The 23,667-nt window shown below is 38.3% G+C and overlaps 1 protein-coding gene across 3 annotated transcripts in view; it reads right to left on the reverse strand.

The window, feature by feature from the left end:
* znf385a (zinc finger protein 385A) overlaps positions 1-23,667 on the reverse strand; it is a 142,130-nt gene that overhangs the window by 20,364 nt on the left and 98,099 nt on the right. For all 3 annotated transcript variants that reach the window (XM_009296959.5, XM_068216915.2, XM_009296960.5), the window contains 2 exons: positions 12,997-13,107; positions 462-633 (listed from right to left, as the gene is read on the reverse strand). In XM_009296959.5, coding sequence (XP_009295234.2) covers positions 462-633; positions 12,997-13,107 — 283 coding nt within the window. The remainder of the gene's footprint in view (positions 1-461; positions 634-12,996; positions 13,108-23,667) is intronic.

Genomic DNA, 23,667 nt, shown 5'->3' on the forward strand with positions numbered 1-23,667 from the left:
TAGTTGTGGTCAATGTGGTCATATTCATTCAGATATCCACAAAAGACCACCTACTATCTAAATGACAGTGCTCATTCCACATGTCAGTACTTGTTGTAGATGCAAACTAACCAGAAATGTAAAAAATGTAAAAAAAAACAACAAACAAAAAAAGTGCTATACCTGCTGCTGCATATACATTGCTTTCGTTATATTCATGCATACATTTGCAATATTAGATTAAAACATAAAGCTCAAATCTGCACCCATAAACTTGTAAGTGGCTAAAATATATAGAATGCTGCCCAAAATGGACAAATCAGGTGGGTGTAAACTGTAATTTGCCTCACTTGTCTTGTGATTGTCTACAATTGATAAAAAAACACGTATTAATACCAGGTGTACACCGGTTATTCCTCTGTGTGTGAATGTAGAAAACCAGATGTGCATGTTTTACAGTCAGTATATTCTCAAGCTCTCACCTGTTTTGCTGGGGTCAGTGTCTGGGATGGTCGGCAAGGCTCCGGTAGGTGACGGGGAAGAGACTGGACCAGGAGGAGTTTTGTCATTCTCTTGCGGGCGGCTCTTGGAGGTCTCAATGCCCTTGACTCTTCTAGCATGACGATTCCCCTTGTAATGAGCTTCTGCCTGACTCTGAAAGAAACACACAGATGATGCTGCTAAAACCCTGTTCGAAAATTCACAAGGAGATGCACACAATTAAAACAGGTGGAGTTTGAAGGGGTCAAAAAATGGGCTTATACGTGCATGTTTGTTCCATGACACTGATGCCACATGGTATCGATTTCCTGAACCTGAACATTGACTGCATCTACTGTACATGCCTGCCTTTAATGTGGTAATAATGATAACCCCTTAAAAAATAGAATAAAGCAAGAGAGTAAAACAAAAAAGCAAATGAACATTTAATTTGTGTATAAAACAGAAATAAATTAATCTTTAAAAAATACATTTTTTAAATGTATTTAAAAAATCTAAATTACAATAAGGTAGTTAGCGTTAGTTATGTATTTATTAACAAACGATGAACAATCTGTTTATAACAGTTTTTATTAATCTTTGTTAATGTTTATTAGTGAAAATAAAGTTGTTCACAGTTAGTTTATGTAAATGTTGAACTATGATTAATAAAGGAAAGGAAAGTCTTGGCGTGGCCAAGTACGGTGACCCATACTTGGAATTTGTGCTCTGCATTTAACCCATCCCAGTGTGTGTACACAGCAGTGAACACACAAACCCTGGGCAGTGGGCAGCAACCATTGCTGCGGCACTTGTGGAGCATTTGGGGGTTCGGTGTCTTGCTCAAGGGACTCACCGAGCCATGGTATTGAGGGCCTGTTTACACTAATACATTTTAGTTTTAAAACAGCCTCTTAGAATGAAAATTATTCATGTCTACACTGGCTTTCACCTAGTGTTTCTGAACAACTCTCTGTCCACACTACACCACTGAAAATGCACATCACATGACCACACACTCACTCTAGCATGCGCTGCAGCGTATGCGCTACTCTGAGCTCCAGGCAGTCAGCGAGTGCTCAGAGCACACCTACCCAGATGAGGGCAGCGCACTTCGGACAATTCATTTAGGATCTTCCGCTGGATTTCACTATAGTTGTTAAACGTGTTATTTAATTAATCTCTATCTAATGGTCTTTTGAATCCATTACTTGTTCTCAGGTAACGTGTTTTGACTGAGCGCAAATATAAGTTAATATATTAACTTAAGCAACCACATACCTGATTCTGCATATTGACTGATGGTTTGCCTTTATTTCCTATGTTGTATAAACTTATTGTATGTTATACTTTTATAATGGCCATTATTGATTATTAGAACTGATATTCAGCAAAAAAGAGGGTAAAATGAAAGGCAGTTATGTTATAGGCTCTGTTTTGTTATTAATATGCATACAGTAAAGATGACGGTTATATAAATATGTAGCTACATGATGCCTCAACATTTTTTGTTTCAGTTAAGTTAATATTAAAATGAAAATAGGCAGGTCCTTATATTATGTTTTCCTTTTATTGTTGAAACAACATAGCCAGGGTGATGTGAATAAGGTTATAAAGTAGCCTACACAGTTTTTCCTTGAAGATTTACCTGACGTGTCCTCGGGAGTTTGTTTTCATATCAAACTTGCGAAGTCTAAACTTAAAGATAGGGTGCAAGACTGAACTTAATGCACTTAATATTAAAGGAAAAGGCTCAATCAGATCGTTTTCCCCCATCCACACTGACAGGAGTATTTTTAAATAAAAACAGCCTTTTGAGCGCTTTCAAAATGCTCTGTTTTCAGGGGTAGTATGGACTGAAGGCGTTACCGTAGCAAAACTTGTGTTTTAAATCTAAAATGTATTTAAGAGTTCACACTTGGCTGATGATTGATTGCTTGTTTGGCATGCTGTCTTGGGAGAGATCCCTGAGCTCATAAAATCCTCGAGCCCAGGGCTCACTCTTGTTTGCAAGGCGAGGGTGGAGTTTGAGCTCAGGTAGATCTCGAGAACTCCCCTGCTGTAGTAGCTATTGAACAGATAGTGATTGCTCCTAAGAGATAACTACTTGCTATGTGCATGTCCATGGTGCTGATTTGGATTAGTCAATTAACTTAAGTTGCATGGTTTTGGATGGTGGGAGGAAACCGGGGAACCCAGGGGAAACCCATGGGCAAGTCACCCATCTAGGAAAGGAGGAGTAAGGGTGGAAGGGGAATTCTCCAAACGGAAGATGGCTGTTATATGGAATTTAGGGTATTTATAGTGGTTTGGGAATCGTCTGATTGGTGAATCATAAATTGGATCATGTGGGACTAGCTGCAAGCAATCATAAGCACATGATCCTCTTGAAATTAGTTTATAAATAAACTTCACTTAGTATATACGGGGATTGAGGGTGGTAAGATTATTTACTCCCACCCACAATCCCTGTCAGTGCTGGTATTCGAACCTGCAACCTTCTCATTAAGTCCATCTCTCTAACCATAAGGCAAGTTTCCATGGTTTCATTTAAAAACACTGCCTGTGTGTATAAGAAGAAACAAATGCACACAACTCAAAATAAGACCATGGTTAAGTGAAAGGATATGTTTAGCTCCCTGAGCGGTCACTGCATAAACAGCACACAACCAAAGGAAATACAAAACAGTTGACTATAATGAAGCTCTAATCTGCATAAACAGTTCCACTTCTCTGCTGTGCCTCAGTCTAGTCCTCTCATCGATCACACTGACTCAACCTCAGCAGGAACACACTGTGAGATATTTCCAGAAATACTGTCACATGTGGACTCCATCCTCGTTACAGGGGAGCGTCGCTTCAAACAGATCACCTAGCAGCGGCTTCCCAAAACACAGTGTGTCCCATCAGGACAAACATGATGATTATTAAGTGGGCGGATTATCTGCTGTGTGAAACTGAGAATGAGTTGACAACAGTTGCTGCAGACACTGGGAGCAGAACCAAGAGTCTCATACCAGAGTGTCATCCAGGGCTCAGACCATCACCACATTAGAAGTGGAGAGGACACTCATGGGAATGCTAGAGATTAAGACAGCCAGGACTGGGCCTCTGAGACAGTTCGGGCACACTTGACAGCATTTGGTTTGCCCCTCCTGTCTGTTGTGGGCTGTAATTGGTGATGACAGAGCCTTATATAGCTGGTGGTCTGTAATCGAAGCCTTCAGGGGTTTGAAGAAGCTGCCTGTCTAAAGCACACAGGAAACCGAGGAGGATGTGGGGAAAGAAGCACTAAAGGAGCAGAGATCTTTGGAAATAAGGAGGAAAGAGGATAAGAAAGTGATGTCGTTCAGGCGGAAATTAGATGAAATCTTGGAGGATGTGGAGTTGAAGACCAGGTGTAGGTCAGACTGACATGCAAAAAATGTCAAACTGGCAGTGATAAATGCAGAAAAAAAGAATACAAATCCAAGAACAAATGAGAAACAGTGCACAATTGCCATGTGCACGCAACAGACTCAAACAGTCTAGGACGGTAATCACAAACATAAGTTACAGGGATGTCAATACTGAAGTGTCCAAGTTTTTTTTTCTGAACAGTCTGTGACTAGGGAGGGGAATCATAAGGAATTTGACAGGTTCTGCGCTAGTTCCAATTCCTCTTTACGATTTCAGTTCCACTAACAATTATAATAGTACTTGGAAGGACTTTGTATATCTAAAATATTTATTTAAAAGTGCATTTACACACAACTAGGGATGTTCAACTCCAAACTTTTGGGAATCAGCCATGTTGCTGCCATTCTTTACAATCTAACACCACCTGTAAATAAGCTAAAAGGAAGCTCAAACAAACACACAACTTTTAAGCATTTCTATAACTATTTTTAGTTTCTTTAGTGCAATCATATGTAATACCACTGGTTGTATGCTACCCAACCTACTCTGAGCTGGAATCAAAACAGCGATTCTTTGTTTGGTAGTCGGTTGCTCTAACAAGGAGGCTAAAGACCATGTCCTCTAGGGTCTGTCACTAGAGCACCTTTAGAGGTCAGAGGAGTGAGGTTTACCTGCACAGCACTTCACTAGCTGGCCTCTGCTACACTCACCCCCTTAAACCTCACTCCCATCTGAGCCATGGCACTAATGCAATCCTGCCGGTCCTACACCACACAGCGCGCGCTGAGCTGGAATCGAACCGGCAATTCTTTGTATGGGAGGCAGTTGCTTTAACAAGGATTTGTTGATTGATACTGTAGGTCTCTCTTGCACCAGGTTGCACATTTGCACTATAGACACTTTCTTAATCACTCCATGTCTCTTTTGCCTTTCAAATTGTGCTTCATTCAGGTGAGTGGGCTTGACTAACCACCCGTAGAAACACTCCTCTTTTTATATGACACTTTATCTAAACTCCATCTTACAATAACTCAATAATGAAAGCCAGGTTTACTATAAATGTACCACAATCATGATGCACTGCTTGCTTCAATCTTAAATAGCTGTTTTGCACTATACCCTGCACAACATTGTTCAGTTTCATGTAAAAGTGCTTGTATAGCCTGTCTTATGTGTGTAGTTAAGTATCTTAAATTAGATGTTAGTTATGCATAGGTTTAAAAAAAAAAGCTCATCCAGTATACCCAGCACTGTGGTTCTGCGAAACACGACATTTCGCTCCTCTGTATGTCCACACGTGTAGTGGAATAACAACAAAGCACGACTTGACTTGAAATGTGTGTACTTTTGCCAATAGATCTAAGACCTATGAAAAAGGAATCTGACAGCAATAATTGTGCTTCACATTGTTGATTAGCTAAACAGAACAGCCTAATAATGGTTATTAGTTCTGGAGTTACTAATAGGTTGCACTTTTTTTATTTTGATACACAAAATATAAATTTTCATAAATTTTGTTACGTTACAATACTACACGGTTCATATTTTATTGTATTAGCACAGCTGTGTCTCTAAATAGTAGTACAATTCTTTGTCAAGTATTTCTGCATTGGTGGAGAACAAACATTTGAGCAGTTAATAGCTATGTTTCCATCCAAATATGTGAATTAAACATATGCACAAACCTAGAATATTGCATTAAAAAACTTGCGAATAAAGCAGTGTTTCCATCCAATGAGAAACAAAGATAGTCACTTCATGATTAACTAGCGACAAATTTCAAGAGTAAAAACTAAATTTGCTGCAGGAGGAGAAGCTGCATGAATCTTTTCTTCATTTAATAAGTGACTTGCGGCTCAGAAGACAAATGTTGACATGCGATGAACATGTGGTGCCGTTTGAAGGCGTGAGATAAGGAGCATAGATTGTCTTAATTTCTGAGGTTGTTAATAATATCATAACACTAATATTGAAACAGTTAAAGCTTTTAAGAATGACCAAAACAACGTTTCTGATGTTTTACAATGTTTGCCATTCGCACATATTTTTATCATCACATGATATCTTATAACAAAATCACATGAGCTTTTTATTGCACATATTGGAATTTGTTTGGTAAAAGTGTTTCCATCAAAGTTTATGCACATCTTTTCCTATCGAATAAAAAGTTTATCCTACTAAGGTATGCGAATACGCGTTTTTATGTGCATTTTCAAACCTTATTCGCATCTTAACACTTCCATCAACCGTTTTTTTATTTGTGTATCTAAAATGTGCATAAATATAGATGGATGGAAACATACTGTAGCTAATGAAATTGAGTTTCATGTGGTTCTACTATATAAAAGAATTCTGATAAAATCACACTATCACCCTTCAGAAACATTCCTATTTTGAACTGCCAGTTTGTAGCTAAGCTTTTACAGCCAGTTATTCCAGCAAATTCAACGAGATATGTGGAAGATTATTAGCAATACAAGCCCAATTTTCATTTCTGAACTCTCTGAACCCACATTCAGAATCCATTCACTGAAATGATCACTGAATGCTTTCTTAATGAAGCAAGTTACATGAGAGGGCATACATTATGTGTGAAGAATACCTCAGCCATTAGATATGAATACAAATCAAGCCCCAAGCCAAATCCATGACGTGCCAATGAGAATGAAGACCTCATATGAAAGAAGCACCATCTATAGAATAAGGAAATGAGACAAGTTCCTACCCAGATGGCACAGTGTTTCGAGTTTTGAGAGCGCAAGATGAATTATTGTAAGCACGAGGATGGAAAAAGCAAGAACTTTTCCAAGGACAAATCAGGACACAGACCAGATTGTCTCATCGAACCACATGCGAACAGTGTGCAACGCAACATACGCCAACATAAAAGCAATTACCACAACAAAATGGGAAAGGGATAGCTGCAAAGGGAGGACTGACAGCTGTGGTTATTCCCGAACCTCAAGATGCACATGAAGGTTAATTTGGCCCAGTGAATGAATGACGGAAACTGTGCGATATCGACGGGCCACTGCAGCTCCAGCAGGGGGAGGGAAGCTCATTCAACCCTATCCTGCAGCAACAGTGACACAATACGGTGACATCACTTCTGCAGCGCGGCAAGGTTATACCTCCATCTTGCGCTAGAGCAAAAGGGACAGAGGGACACTGGCAGCACAGCATAACACAAGTCTGAGCCCTGGGTTTGATGAATGCATCAGATAGCACTCAGTAGCAGCCAATAGTCTGCTTTTTTCACTACAAATGTCCTCAGATATCGGCACCGGGGGTTCGGAATCCATGAATCCATAATGGAGCGTGAAATGATGATGGGAAAGAGGCGAGGGAATAGTTGTTTTCAAGGAACAAATGCGCTGCTTCATTCAGCATATAGCAGAGGATCAAAATGTAGACTCGTTGCTGTGTGTATCTGTTTAATGAAATGTGGCATTGTATAATTTAATCTCCTATAACGTAGCTTAAAAATTTCCAGTCCAACAATGCATGAAAGACGCAGCACAATTTCTAATAAAACATCAGAAGTTGAGGTTCTTTGATGTCTGTGCTTTTGATCTGTCCGTCTTTTGCTCGCTACTGATTTTGAGCTGTGGGCACTCAATGTCTGACAACTTTAAAAATAAATGAGGGTTTAAATTGTTTGGACTGATTATACAATGCGTGGGCTGAGTGTGTGTGTATGTGACACTTTCCACAGATAGAGATATTCAAAGCACAAACAACATGTTTTCATGTTGTGAGAAATAACCCTGAAACATTGTCATAATTTTTACTTGTTATGACATTGTCATGTTGCCTGTAAAAACATAGCCATCTTGGGAAAATGTAATTATAATTAAAAAAAAAATCTGGAATATTAATACACTCATCGGCCACTTTGATAGGTACATCTTACCAATACCGAGTTAGACCCACTTTTGCCTTCAGAACTGCTTTAATCCTTTGTGGCATAGATTTAACAAGGTACTGGAAATAGGTTTTGGTCCATTTTGACATGATAGCATCGCGCAGTTGCTGCAGATTTGTGGGCCGCACATCCATGAGGTGAATCTCTTGTTTCACCACATCCCAAGTGTGCTCTATTGGATTGAGCTCTGGTGACTGCCAATTTAGTACAGGAACTCATTTTCATGTTGAAGAAACCAGTCTGAGATGATTCACGCTTTATGAGATGGCACTTTATCCTGCTCGAGGTAGCCATCAGAAAATAGGCACACTGTGGTAACAAACGGATGGACATGGTCTGCAACAATACTCAGGTAGGCTGTGGCATTGACATGATGCTTAATTGTTACATATGGACTCAAAGTGTGCCAAGAAAATATCCACCACACCATTACACCACCACCAGAATCATCAGACCAGGCAACGTTGTTGTAATCTCCAGTTGTCCAATTTTTGTGAGCCTTTGTGAATTGTAGTCTCAGTTTCCTGTTCTTAGCTGACAGCAATGGCACCTGGTGTAATCTGCTGCTGCTGTAGCCCATCCGCCTTATGGTTGGACATGTTGTGTGTTCAGCGATCCTCTTCTGCACACTTTGGTTGTACGAGTGGATATTTGAGTTACTGTTTTCTTTCTATCAGCTCGAACCAGTCTGGCCATTCTCCTCTGACCTCTCGCATCAACAAGGCATTTGCGCCCACTGGACTGCTGCTCACTTGAAATTTTCTTTTTTTCAGAGCATTCTCTATAAAACCCTAGTGATGGTTGTGCGTGAAAATCCGCCCGTGATCTGCCCGTGTGACAGTAACAACCATGCCACGTTTATTTACATCACATTTCCTCCCCATTCTGGTGCTCGGTTTAAACTGCAGCAGATCGTCTTGACCGTGTCTACATGCCTAAATGCGTTAAGTTGCTGCCATGTGATTGGCTGATTAGAAATTTGCATTAACAAGTAGTTAGACAGGTGTACCTAATAAAGTGGCCGGTAAGGGAAGATTTTTTTCAATACATTTATAAACACAATAGTTATAATAACTTGTTTATAGTAACTAATTTAAATTGTCTGGCATGATGACAGTTCAATATTTTACTAGTTATTTTGCAGGGCAGTAGTATTTAGCTTAAAGTGAAATTTGAAGGCTTAGCTACTTTTTTAAAGTACCTGGCAAGTTGGTTTAGTTAGGCAAGTAATTTGATAAAATTGGTTTGTTCGTAGTTATCTTATATTCCAGCCAAACTATACGAAATAAGACTTTCTCCACAAGACAAAATATTAAAGGAAATACAGTGAAAACGTCACTTTGGATGAATTTAACAAATAATAGAACATTCACAGTAGTGCTAATAATTTAGTCTTCAGAGGTGTTTAAAAATATCAATATAAATATAAAAAAATGGTTCTGCATACATAATTTGTACAGTTTTTGTCAGCTTATTATTTAAAGTTGTTACCTAGAAATATGTTTCTTTAATGCCTCATGCCATACTCTATTTGTGGAAAGTGCCACGTGGTTATGTATGTGTGAGTGGTTAAATGCAGTGACAGCAAGTAGGGAGACTTGTAAAAAATGGGTGTTGAAATTATACGGATATCTTTAACAAACCAAGACAGCTGCATGTGTCAGAGACGTCCAATCAGCAGTCAAGGGCTTAAGGTTTATTGAACAGCACACATTATTATTTACAAGCACACTTGTATGTGTGGAGCTCATCTGACTTGAGGGTCGTGAACTCGGTTGTAAACTAAAATCTTTGGATGGCACTTTGAGATACAGGATTTATAGCTGAACTAACAACCGTCTAGGAAATTTACTGTCAACCAAAACAAAGAAACAACTGGACATCATAACTTCAATCTAATCTTGACCTCAGTGAAATAGCACCTCCCAGGTAACTCATTACAACTCTTAAGTCCAGTTGTTTCACAGAACTGCTGAGTTGTCTCAAATTCTCTTCCCATAAATCATTAAAAGCGACCCGGGCTAACAGCTAATTTTGCAAGTCTCCACAGGCAGGCTTGTCCTCTCTGTCTTCTCCCTGTCTTTTCTTGTTCGTGGATGCGGTTTAAAGCAGGCCATACATCTGCTCCGCTGGAGGCCAGAGATTGCAGGCGCACACCAAGAAAGCCACTTTCTGCCCATGATTACAGTTCTCGTCTGTAAAAATAGCGCAGGCCAGTGAGGCACTCCCAGGTCCTGCACTGTTATGGATCTCACATGTCACAATGGCTGCCACAGCTGCAACTGAATTCAGCCTAAAATATTTCAGGCTTCACATTTCACCCCAACAAGCGTAGCAGCAATTTGGTGCATAAACAAATAAAATAATTGCTTTCATTGATGCGCAAGGAATATTGGAACGTTGAAATGCATGATATGGATCAGGCAGTAATGACTGTGGTTTGTCTGAAATGGAAAAGTTGAACATTTTGTTTTTTTTTTCTACCTGCTGGAAATAATATTTTAAATGGTCAGTTCATCCCCAAATTAGTACATATTGTTTAAAGCTTATAAGAAGTTTGTTCAACTGAAGAACAGAAGATACATCTTAAGATATTTTTAGAGGGGAATTGAGAGATTTCAGTCTCTACACTGAAAGTCTGTTCATGCAAAACTCTTGAGCTTCAAAATATTTATAAAGTAATAGAAATATAACTAGGCCCACACAGAATCTACATGCGCAGAAATTCGCAGATATCTGCAGATTTTTAGCTCATCATTAAGTCTATTTATTTGTTTAAACCATAGACTGCAAAACATATAGACGTATTATCCATGACGTCACCCATAGGTTTCTGAAGAGTGCAAATGAAGCTACAAGTAGGCGTGGCTAACCATTGCCATTTTGTTCACGTGTCATCAGACTGACTGGGTGATACCAAACAAGGGCAAAGAGGCGGAGCATAAGCGGAGCTACAGACGCCTGCTGGCACTGTTGTAATACATTGAGCCACTAAGCATTGTTTTATGGCGTTTTACAGGAGAAAAATGTGAATGACTTCCAAACCTTTCAAATGTAGTCTGTATTAGTAAATGCAAGGCTAATTATGAAATCCAGGCATAATACTGTATGCTTCAGATGACTGTTCTATCGCCTGCAGCTAATCAATCTTTCATATTCTGGAGTGCATTACTGGTCTAAAGAAAATTATAAATGATGAATTATCTTAAATGCAACAAATACATTTATAGATAAGGTATATAATTTCACTCACCTGGTAAATGGATACAACTTGAATGGTTTGTGAGCACAATAAAGTGCACACAGCATGCCATATTTTCTGACAATTGTTGGAAATAATTCCAAAAGGCAATTGACGGTGTAAATCCACTTAAAAGAAAACAAAAATACTATGCATATGCCGAGCTCAGTGCCTAATCAGCTGAGGTGACCAGCGAGGCCTAGCTGTCACTCAAGTGGCCCCGCCCTTAATTTTGCACACTTAATATAACTTAATATAAACGAAATGGATGAGTTATTAAAAAAAAATTCACCCCTCTTACAGTTGTCATGAAGGGTAATATTAGCTATATTAACCAAACCCATCTTTTGCACCAGGCTGTAAACATGTTTTTAACAGCTGTAAAATTGGCCAATTTTGCATTGGAGTCAGTGAACATCTGGACTTCCTAGAGCCAGCCCCCAAAGGAGAGTCGATGAATTGCAGTCTCAGTTACTTCTGTATTGGCTTCACGAGAGAGAGCGAAGAGGTTGCTGCTTGGTGTAAATGTTTGTACATTTATATGTATTCAGTTATTAATATTATTGACTAATATAAAAATGTTCTTATGATTTATTTATAATAGTTTAAGTAATATTTTCTGTTATTGTCTTAATGTCTTTTAGTAGATGTATTATATAAGAGACTAAGTGAATCTGGATTTAATTGGATTTGCATTATAAAATAAAAGTTAAAAAGTTATTATTATTTTTTATTTTTTGTTTACGATACTCCCAAAATATCTCCACATAAATCAATTTTTTATTTATTTATTTTTTTTACAAAATTCTCAGCAGAAATAGCAAAAAAAATGTCTGCAGATTCTGTCTGGCCCTAAATATAACCCATATAAATAAAATGGTTTCATCTATAGAATCTGTGTAATAGTCAATCACTGTTTGTGGATACAACAGAACTGGAGGAGTGGCATAAATTTAAAAATACCTGTTGCAAAATTAAAAAAAATTTATGAATCAAACTTTTATGCAATCTAAATTCTAGAAGTAGATCAAATAAAGATAAATGTTTAAATGCAAATGTAAGGATTTGATTCTTTAAATAACCAGATGTTTCCCACAATAGCAGTTTATTTTGCTTTGCTTTGCTAACCTAGCAGATTTGTCACAGAAGAATAAACCATTTGGGCACCCAATTTAATATAATATATATTTATATGTCCGAATTTATGGTTTATTGTTACATTTTTGTAAAGAATCTTTTTTTTTATTCTGTTCTGATTTCATAAATTTAAAATAAAATGCTATTTAGAGCATAAAATGACAATTTATTCAAGCATATTCAGCCATTCATGTTCTTTTTTTTTTTTTTTTAGACACACAAAAAAAAAAGTAAAATAGGAAAAATAAGACAGAATTGTGGTTGAGAAAAGCAGCTCCAGATTACTGAATTGTTATCACTCACGGCTAACGTAAAGATTGAATGAATACTTGAATTGGCAGAGCAAAGAGTCTAAATGCTGTAGGCATTGCTGATTGATGTTTGTATGCCAATAAAAGTTTGATCTGTTCATCTTATGAAACAATTATGGCTTTTCAATAGACCAAAACTGGTCAATTCGTATAGATATCTTTTATAAATGTCAGAGGTTTTGGCAAATACACTTTGAACAAAACAACTTTGAGTTTATTATAAAAATACCTTCATAAGATAAAATTTTTTTATTTAAAGCTACAACTCAGATTTTGTACAGTGAGTTTTCCCTTTTAATCGTAGAGAGAAAGACATACTTAATGCTGTAAGCTTCAGCTCTGACATGCTTTGCGGATACAGCACTTCAAAGAGGATTCGCCATTGGCTATTTCCGGACTAGAAAGCAGTGAGTTCAGCGTAAACACAACACTCATTTTACATCTAAAACCCGCTTGAAGAATTGTAAATACAGTACGACTGCATCACAGAACACCAAAGACAACATGAGTGAAGTCAGTCTCACCTCAGAGTTGAAGCGGATCTGGCAGACATTGCAGGAAATGATTGGCCGTTTGGTCTTCACCAATGGGACTCCAAAGGTGTGGTTGATCACTGCCTTCTGAACAGGATCCATCTGAATGAAGAACAGGAGAAAGAGGGAAAGGGGAAAGGGAAAGGACGCGTGAAACAAAACTCCCATTAGACAGACAAGGTCATTAATCATGTTGATGGAAAGGTCTGGGTGGCAGTACAGTGGCAGAAGAACATGGCTAAGGGCGGCCATATGGTGCAGAGAGTCAGGACACCTGTGAGATCAAGTCAGGGTCAGCAGCTCATCTCCGGCACAAATGTTAGATTCACTTGCGAATTATCAGCGACTGGGATAATAAGGAAAGGCAGCGTAATTACTCAAGGAGGCTACAAAACACTAGATCATGTGAGCATCCGATGTGTAAAGCTAAACATTCCTGGAGACAATCTACTGGATATACTGTAGGAAGGAGATTACTGTATGAAGACATTTAATATCATATGATTAGTAAGGCGTTGTAATACGATTATTAAAATGTAAGTATTAAACACAAATATGAATATAAAGCCATGCCATTTCTAATTCCTAATAATTTATTAATACATGTCAGGAATAAAGTGAACTAAGATTAATAAAAGCATTGTTGGTTTATGGTAACTGATGTAGTTTATAATGTGAACCCATTTAAACGTATTGCAACGTGATACCTAAATTGTTATTATTGTTCCCAGCAGACACACAACATCATAATACGTTAATATTATGTTAGATTTAGGTTGTGACATCAGATGACCAAAATTCAATGTCTAGCCAGCGTCTAAAGACATTTCTTTGATATCCAATAACAGTGTCAAATTACGTTGACATTTGGTTGATTTTAGGTTGTGTTGGAAAGTGAGCAAAATCCAACGTCCGATAGTTGTCATGGTGGTAACGTCCACACAACTTCAAGGTGTGACATGATTTGACGTTGATATTTGGTTGATTTTAGGTTGGACATTGGACATTGACTTTGGCCTGATGTTGGGTTCTGAAGTCAATCCTATTTTTACTTCCAGATAAAATCCATTGTCCTCATGATGTTGGGGTACGTGTTGACATACTGTGCTTGCAGAGTTATTATCCATGAAAACAAAAGAATATATTCATTCATTCATTCATTCAGTCATTCATTCATTCATTTTCTTGTCGACTTAGTCCCTTTATTAATCCGGGCAGCAGATGCACTTCCAGCTGCAACCCAACTATGGGAAACATCCACACACACACATACACTACGGACAATTTAGCCTACTCAATTCACCTGTACCGCATGTCTTTGGACTGTGGGGGAAACTGGAGCACCTGGAAGAAACCCACGCAAATGCAGGGAGAGCATGCAAACTCCACACAGAAACGCCAACTGAGCTGAGGTTCGACCCAGCGACCTTCTTGCTGTGAGGCGACTGCACTACCTGCGCCACTGCTTCGCCCATCAAAAGAATATATAACAATATAATATTTTTTAATTGAATATATTGGTATTACATGACAATAAGGTTAAATTTGTTCATATTACTACATACAAATATATGCATTGTATTTTATTTACATTTTTTGTTTATAAAACAACGTAGTAATACATACGTTACCACTAAAATAGGAAATATATTCATATATAATATAATATATATATAGGTGTGTATATATATAGGTGTGTGTGTGTGTGTGTGTGTGTGTGTGTGTGTGTGTGTGTGTGTGTATATATATATATATATATATATATATATATATATATATACACACACACACAGTTGAAGTCAGAAATATTAGCCCCCCTGAATTATTAGTGCCCCTGTTTATTTTTTCCCCCAATTTCTGTTTAATGGAGGGAAGATTGTTTCAGCACATTTCTAAGCATAATAGTTTTAAAAACTTATTTCTAATAAAAGATTTATTTTATCTTTGCCATGATGACAGTAAATAATATTTTACTTGATAATTTTCAAGACACTGCTATACAGCTTAAAGTGACATTTAAAGGCTTAACTAGGTTAATAGGGTGAACTAGGTAGGTCAGGGTAATTAGGCAAGTTATTGTATTACGATGGTTTGTTTTGTAGACTATCACAAAAAAAATGCTTATAATTGCTAATAATTTTGTCCCAAAAATGTTTTTTTAAAAATTAAAAACTGCTTTCATTCTAGCAGAAATAAAACAAATTAAAGCTGCAAGCAGCGATGATAGGGACCTCGCACCCGGGCTCACCGCCGCCCGGTGGCCTCAGGACTCAGGATGACAGAGAACAGCGAACAGTAATAATTTAAGCCGATATATTTAAAAAATCTGAGAAAATCACCGATTTATGCCAAACCTCCTCCTCTCAGCAGGTGGCGCTATGACTGTGACTCAATATTGGCATGTAGATGTCACCAGGAGAGAAATCTTATCAACCATGTGAAGTTTCAGGCAGATCGAACATTGTTTAGCTGAGTTATAAGCCAAACTGCCTTTTGTCAGCAGGTGGCGCTACGACAGACTCAATGTTGTTATGTAGATGTGTTCAGGGGAGGACTTTTATCAACCATGTGAACTTTCAGGCAGATCGGACTTTGTGTGGTTGAGTTATAATGCAAACTACCATCTGCCAGCAGGTGGCGCTATAACTGTGACTTAAGATTGGCATGTAGATGCCTTCAGTAATGGAATTTAATCAACCATGTGAAGTTTCAGGCAGATCGGATGTTGTTTGGCTGAGTTATAAGCCTATCTACCTTCTGCCAGCAGGTGGCGCTATGACTGACTCATTACTGTTTTGGGGATGTGTTCAGAGGAGGACTTTTATGAACCATGTGAAGTTTCAGGCTGATATGACTTTGTGTGGTTGAGATATAAGGACTTCCTGTTCCACGGCGAAGCGTTGAGGTTTGTCATGCCACCACGGACATGCCCCTCTGCAAAAACTCTAGATCTTGACAATATGTCATCACTTAAGCTTTCAGATAACAACCCACCAAATTTGGTGCTGATACGATAAAATTTGTGGGAGGAGTTTATTACTCTGTAAATCATGACATTTCCTGTGGCCAGCAGGTGGCGCTATAACTGTATCTGGATATTGGCATGTAAACGTGTTCTGGTCAGGACTCATATTAAACATGTGAATTTTGAGGCAGATCGGATAATGCTTGCCTAAGTTATAATGACTTCCGGTTTTGTGGCGAATCGTCAAAGTTTGCGAGGCCGCCACGGACACGCCCATCGACAAAAACTATAAAGCTCCGCAATTTAACATCGCCAAGGCCTTTAGAAGACAAAACCCAATTTTGGTGTCGATAGCATAAAATCCCTAGGAGGAGTTTGTTAAGATACAACGCTTGAAAATGGCAAAAATGCCACTTATTTGCAGCAGGAAGTTAAAAATATCCGACTTCCTGTTGGGTTTGAGATATGGCTCCAAGAGACTTTTTCGTATGTTTTGTCATGTTTGAGGTGTGTGCTAATTTTTGTGCATGTGCGTGATTCGTAGATCAGGGGCTTGTCCGTTTAATTTTTCTAGGTGGCGCTGTCGAGTTGTTTTGCCACGCCCACTTCAATATTGTTATGTGGATGTGTTCAGGGGAGGACTTTTATCAACCATATGAAGTTTCAGGCTGATCAGACTTTGTGTGGTTGAGTTATGAGGACTTCCTGTTCCAAGGCGAAGCGTTGAGGTTTGTCATGCCGCCACGGACACGCCCCTCTCCGAAAACTCTAGATCTTTACAATATATCATCGCTAGAGCGTTCAGATGACACCACCCAAATTTGGTGCTGATACGAAAAAATTTGTAGGAGGAGTTTGTTACAGTGTAAAACATGTCATTTCCTGTGGCCAGTAGGTGGCGCTATAACTGTATCTGGATATCGGCATGTAAACGTGTTCAGGTCAGGACCCTTTTCAAACGTGCGAATTTTGAGGCAGATCGGATAATACATGCCTGAGTTATAACGACTTCCTGTTTTGTGGCGAATCGTCAAAGTTTGCGAGGCCGCCATGGACACGCCCATCGACGAAAACTCTAAAGCTTCGCAATTTAACATCGCCAAGGCCTTTAGATGACAAAACCCAATTTTGGTGTCGATCGGATAAAATCCCTAGGAGGAGTTCGTTAAAATACAACGCCTGGAAATGGCAAAAACGCCACTTTTTCGCCGCAGGAAGTTAAAAATATCCGACTTCCTGTTGGGTTTGAGATATGGCTCCAAGAGACTTTTTCGTATGTTTTGGCATGTTTGAGGTGTGTGCCGATTTTCTTGCATGTGCGTGATTCGTGGATCGGGGGCTTGTCCGGTTAATTTTTCTAGGTGGCGCTGTCGAGTCATTTTGCCACGCCCATTTCCAAAACCCATAACAAACGTAAATTTTCGCCACTTCTGAGGTGTGTGCAAAGTTTCGTGAGTTTTCGGGCATGGTAAGGCCCTCAAAATCGCGATTCATTCCGGAAAAGAATAATAATAATAAACGGAGCAATTCCAATAGGGCCTTGCACCGTTCGGTGCTCGGTCCCTAATAAGACTTTCTCCAGAAGAAAAAATACTATCAGACATACTGTGAAAGTTTCCTTGTTCGGTTAAACATTATTTGGGAAATATTTCAAAGAGAAAAAAAAATCAAATGGGGCTAATAATTCTGACTTTAACTGTAGAACTGTATAAAAATAGTTAAGCCCGAAATTAAAATTATTCATACCCCTGGGGTAATTTAGGGCTTGACTGTATATAATTTGTACAATATAATACAAACGATAATAATAAAATGTACAGATCTAAATAATTAAGGCACATAATGTGTGCAATCAGTTGGCATTTCTGTGTGGAGTTGGCATGTTCTTCTCGTGTTCGTGTGGGTTTCCTCTGGGTGCTCTGGTTTTCCCCCACAGTCCAAAGACATGTGGTACAGGTGAATTGAATAAACTAAATTCGCCGTAGTGTATGTGTTTGTATGGATGTTTCCCAGTGCTGGGTTGCAGCTGGAAGGGCATCCACTGTGTAAAACATGTGCTGGATAAGTCCGCGGTTCATTCAGCTGTGGCGACCCCTGATAGATAAAGGCACTAAGCCGAAGGAAAATGAATGATTGAATTTCTATATTTTATATATAATTTAATTATTTATTAATGTCATTATCACCATCATTAATATTATTGTTATTATTATTATTATTGGTAACACTGGTATATTATTATTGTAAAATGATATTAATACTCTTCAGACACATTAGATGTTAAGTTTATATTAGATCAGTGTCAACAATCTAAGAGGTCAGACTTTAAAATAAACGTAACTGACTATCCTAAGTACCGCATCTCATAGCGCCAGTGGTTAAGCCTCTGTTTATGAGCAGCTTATTGCACAAAGCCTGATGGTCACAGTCCAAAAGTCTTTTGGCCTTGTGGACTGCATTCTGTGATCTATTGTTATACGATTCCCACCATTAGCACTCGCTTGATATAGTTTCATTTTTGACGTGACATTTTATAAAGTAATATTCATGCATGTTGCAGGGGAGTAGCCCAGATTGTTGGAACCTAAGCAAAGACATTGTGTTCTGTATGCTCATTATACTTGCTATTTATCACTTCTTTTAAATAAATAATTGTAGTAATTGCTGGCAAATCACTGATGCAAAATCAGCCAAAAGTATTAAAAAGATGAACCAATAGAAGAAAGATGAATATTGTTAAAAAAATATTTGCATTTATGTTAATGCAATACAAAACAATTGAAATTTGAGTTATGCTATACTGGATACTATCTGTTTTCTACTATAAATAGAGCACCTCATGTATCCTCTAGATTTAACTTCTAGAGATAAATAAGATTACTTAATGATTTTTACATTTGAATTATGTCTTATATTAGCTTTAATAGATGGACCTGCTTTAATAGCTGGACTGCACTCTCTGTGAAATTAGTGTTTATATAATTAAATAATTTTAAATTTGCTCATATTAATATTCTGAGCAAAATCCATGCAATATATCTGTACTGTATGTGTACAAAGAACATATTTGTTGGTATCATGTTTTTCATGTGTATTTCACTTAAACTTTTGCTCAATTTCACACAAATTATGTGTTTAGAGTGAAATAAGTAGTCGGCCTTGGAAAATATTGTTTTCTTTTCAGTTCTCTTAGTTTCAGTCTAGTTCAGTATTAAGGCCCGTGCACATCGAGACGTTTTTTGCTTGCGTTTTCCGTCGATGTTTAACGCCTCGTAACTAAATAAAGGGCATCAATGTAATTGTGCATACCAACGCGCAAAACGCCAGGCGCAAAAGCGTCAATTTTTAAAAACGCCTCATGCTCGTTTTTTTGTTTTGACGTGCGGCGTCAAAACCTTTTTCCACCAATCAGATCGGCACTTTTGTTCACGTGCACGGAGCTTTTAAAGTTACCGTAAACAGCACTTGTAGGTGCTCAAGCGAAAACTGTCAATGCGAGCGCACATTGAAGAAGATGCCCAGATGCAATATGAACGTAAAGCTGCTTATTGCACTGGTAAACAATAATCAGTTCTTCATCGCTAGAGCAGGAGGTGCTGCTTGAACCATCCATGCTTGTTCGAGTCACCAGTAACTTTATAAACAAATGTGTGAACTTCCTCTCCTACTCTTCTTCTGTGTAATAAGCAGGTGTCTTAATGTTGTGCAGCGCCATCTAACGTCAAAAGAGTGAATTAGCATACTCTTCTGCTTAACGCCAGTGTAAAGCGCTTGGGTTTGAACACTGAAAAACGTCTCATAAAACACTGCCGATAAACGCAAACTAAAAACGTCCCGTGTGTAGGAGCCTTTAGACTTAAGCCCCAGTCACATCACATGATTTTGTCACAGTTTCGGTATTGGGCATTTACGACAACTGATGCAGTGTCTACAACGTCTCAGGACACCTTCGCAGAAAGTCTAGCATGTTTAATTTTTTCCCCGTTCTTCATGGGCAACAGGAGCCCATCATTTCTCAGTTATATCTGTGGGTGTTTCAAAATAATCAAAATACAGGCTGCATTTTTATTTATGGGTGGGTCTGGGGTGGATAAGATCAATCATTGGTTATGCAATCTTTAACTACTTTCTCTAAAATATTAAAGTGTTTTAAGCAATTTTACCTGACAGACTGGCACAAATATGCAGACATCTTCATTCTCACAATGAGTTTCTGAGTTCTCTCAGCCTTCCGACTGTTATGATCACCAGTGATGATCATGTAGTTCTCTGAAGAACTAAAACTTCACCAGTATATGGAGTTCCAGTCATGCACCGCTCACATGCACCGGTTCAATATAAGTTTAATCCTATCAATGTCACAAAGAATGCCCTTAAATAATGTAGCCTAGTTCTCAGCAAGCATCAGTGTTTATTGAGATTGAAATAGCATAAAAAACATTGAAATAAAGATAAGAAATATTGTAATAGCAACACAATACATCTTTGAGAAATAATGCTCGTTGTAGATGTCACAGGATGACTGATCGTGAAGTAACGTGTAGTCTGGCACATTTGTTACCCACAACAAGTCAAGATTTTATCAAGACAAATATCACATAATCGGACATAGTGACTTACTTAACTGACAATCAAAATCATGTGATTAAAGTTGGCTTAAAGTTACCTGTTCACTTATGAAAAAATCTTGAGAGAAGATGTTTCCCTTTATATTGTTTTATTTCCTTTTCCTCCTTTTATTTTCTTTTTTTGGCTACCTAATTTTGTTTGCACGTTTTTGGATTTTTGTTTTTATGTTGCACAAGTCTCAGCATACTTGACTCTCCAGCTACTCTCTGGCAAGACCCTCAAAGCCAATAAGCATTTAGCATCATTCATAAGAATCAATACAGTCATTCAAATTGGGGAAAAATGAGAAACTGTTGATGCTGACATGGGTGTGTTGATCACCCAAGCTTGTTAAAATTATAAAATAGCTAAGATAAGAATACTGTATACAACTCAGGAGCATGGAGTTTGTATATTTCAGTATTTTTTATAATATTTCAGGGTCTTCAAGGAAAAACATATACCAGAGACCTATTCACTCAGTCACTGTTTTCCCCACACTTCCTGTATGACACCCCAAATTCTAAATGCAGACCAAATTCTTTTTGGCAGACTGTTGAACTTGAAACTCTATTTCTTGGATTGCAAGAGCAGAAATGACTGTGATGCATGATTTGCAACACAGGTAGTTATGGAAATAAAATGTTGAATGATCTATAATAGTTGTACTTCTTATTCCAGCTTTTTAAGAACAATACTCTATTACAAATCAACTTGGAACATCTTGTCTTGGCTGGGAAAGACAGGAGAGGCTGAAATGAATATTCTCTTAGTCAAACAAAAACATTTTGAAAAATCTGCAAACAGGTCGTATCCAGGCAACCCCCTTTTAGAAAATAAACACACCCAGAAAGCAGAGACATGGTCGAGGGTGACGGAACACAATATCTGTGGGTTAGCAAGCCTTACGCCGGACTTCCTCTGATTTTTGAATCTTATCTCTCTTGGCACAAGCCTAAAAACTCGTCCATGTTCTGCGCCGTCGAGTTCCTGATTTCATTGTGCATGTGCAAAGTCCACACTACATCAGTTAGACAGGCACTGGATTAGCCACAATGATGTTGTTCTATGGCTTTGCCTTCATGAATCTCCAGAGGATTAAGTGAAGCTGGCAGTTAGCTGGGTAATCAGAACACCTCCAGCTAGAACACATCAATAGATACAACTGTCAGTATAACTGCCTCAGAAGGGAAACGGATGAGGGGGGAGCTCTGTCAGGCTCCACGGTGGAAAAAAAAATAAAAAAATCAAAGCTCTGCAAAGGCCTCTCATAAGAAAAAGATTACTTTTAAAGGCTTATATCTTTTTTAAAAGTCTGCTGGCTGCATTTTTAACTCAAAAAACAACCTTATAATCAAGATTTAATAGCATACAGAAGTTAAAACGTGCCTCTAAACCAAAACCCTGGGTGTTGGTCTACCATGCCTTACGTTATGATGTAAAAATAGCACTACACTGTAGTGGCCGTCTGCTGGTGGTGATTTATTCCTCTTACTTTCTCAAACGAAAGACATCTTGGCTCATGACTGTCCCAACAAATCTCCTTCAACCCAAACGATGAACTTAAAGCTGCAGCTTAGAAGAAACTAAATAATAAAACCATCAAACCTCAGCTGAAAGATGCCTTAAAAGCGTAGCTAATCTGAAAATGGAAAAAATTCAAAAATGTACACCTTCAAATCAATTTGTACTCACATAGAAACATACTGTATTTGTAAGCATTTTGGTCAACCCAGAATTATCAAAAATGTCTTAAATGTTTTGCTAAAATATTTATAGCATTTTAGATGTTTTACAATCAAATGTAATGTGTATTTATATTGCGCATTTATCGTGTATGGCCATACACCCAAAGTGCTTCACAATCATAAGGGGGGTCTCTCCACACCACCACCAGTGTGCAGCATCCACTTGGATGATGCAACGCAGCCAAAGGACAACGGCGCCAGTTCGCTCACCACACACCAGCTATAGGTGGAGTGGAAAGACAGGGATAGAGCCAATTCAGTAGATGGGGATGATTTGGAGCCATGAGGGTTAAGGGCCTAGTGGGAATTTGACCAGGACAGCGGGGTTACACCCCTACTTTTTACAAGAAGTGCCATGGGATTAAAGACCACAGAGAGTCAGGACCTCGGTTTATCGTCTCATCTGAAAAACGGTGCCCACTGACAGTATGGTGTCCCCTTCACTTTTTACTGGGGCATTAGGACACAGACAGCAGGTTGAGCACCCCTGTTGACCTCTCTAACACCACTTCCAACAGCAACCTAGTTTTCCCTTGTGGTTTCCCATCCAGGTACTGACCAGGCTCAGCCCTGCTTGCGCTACAGGGTGATATGGATGTAGCCAGTGTTTAGTGAGTGATGGTAAAAATTAGGTGCAATTTTAATTATTCAATTTAATGCAATATTGCATTTGAAAATAACTTACTACCTGCACTAAACTGAACCCTAAAACTGATAGTGTTACAATAGTATGATAAAATGACGATACCTTAAATTACCATGCCATATTACCTTGATTTTAATCTGTGCTAGTGCAAGGTGAGCTACAGTACCAAGCTACTTCATGACAATGCAAAAACCACTCATAAGGAAGCTGATGTTAAAATCATCATTTGTTTGTAAAGGAATAAAAACCATTGCCGTATTAATACCTGTAGTGTTCATCATATCTGAAAATTGCAGCAAATAATACTGTAGGTTACTTTTTTTTGGAATGTTGAGTCTGTGTTGGTTTTTATAAATACATGGACACCAATATTTTGATTTTAATACGATTAAGACAATACTCTGATTAAGAGTCGACCATTTAAACAGCAATTTTTGATTAATTTAGTCTGATTAAGGTCATAATCGTACTAAACAGAAATGGGATTAAGACAAGTAAAGTATGCTGATTTTAGCCGCATTACTGAAGTCCAGTACAGACATGTAAACAACGCAATTAAACTATTACCATTGTGTAGGATATTCCCACATTTTGCAGGAGGATATTTCATACACACAGCTGTCTGATACTATTCTCAGCACCCACCGAGTCTGTGAAGGACCACAGACTCCTGCATTAAAAACTTTGGAGGTTCT

This window comes from Danio rerio, chromosome 23, assembly GCF_049306965.1.
Source record: "Danio rerio strain Tuebingen ecotype United States chromosome 23, GRCz12tu, whole genome shotgun sequence".
In the NCBI taxonomy this organism is placed as follows: Eukaryota; Metazoa; Chordata; class Actinopteri; order Cypriniformes; family Danionidae; genus Danio; species Danio rerio.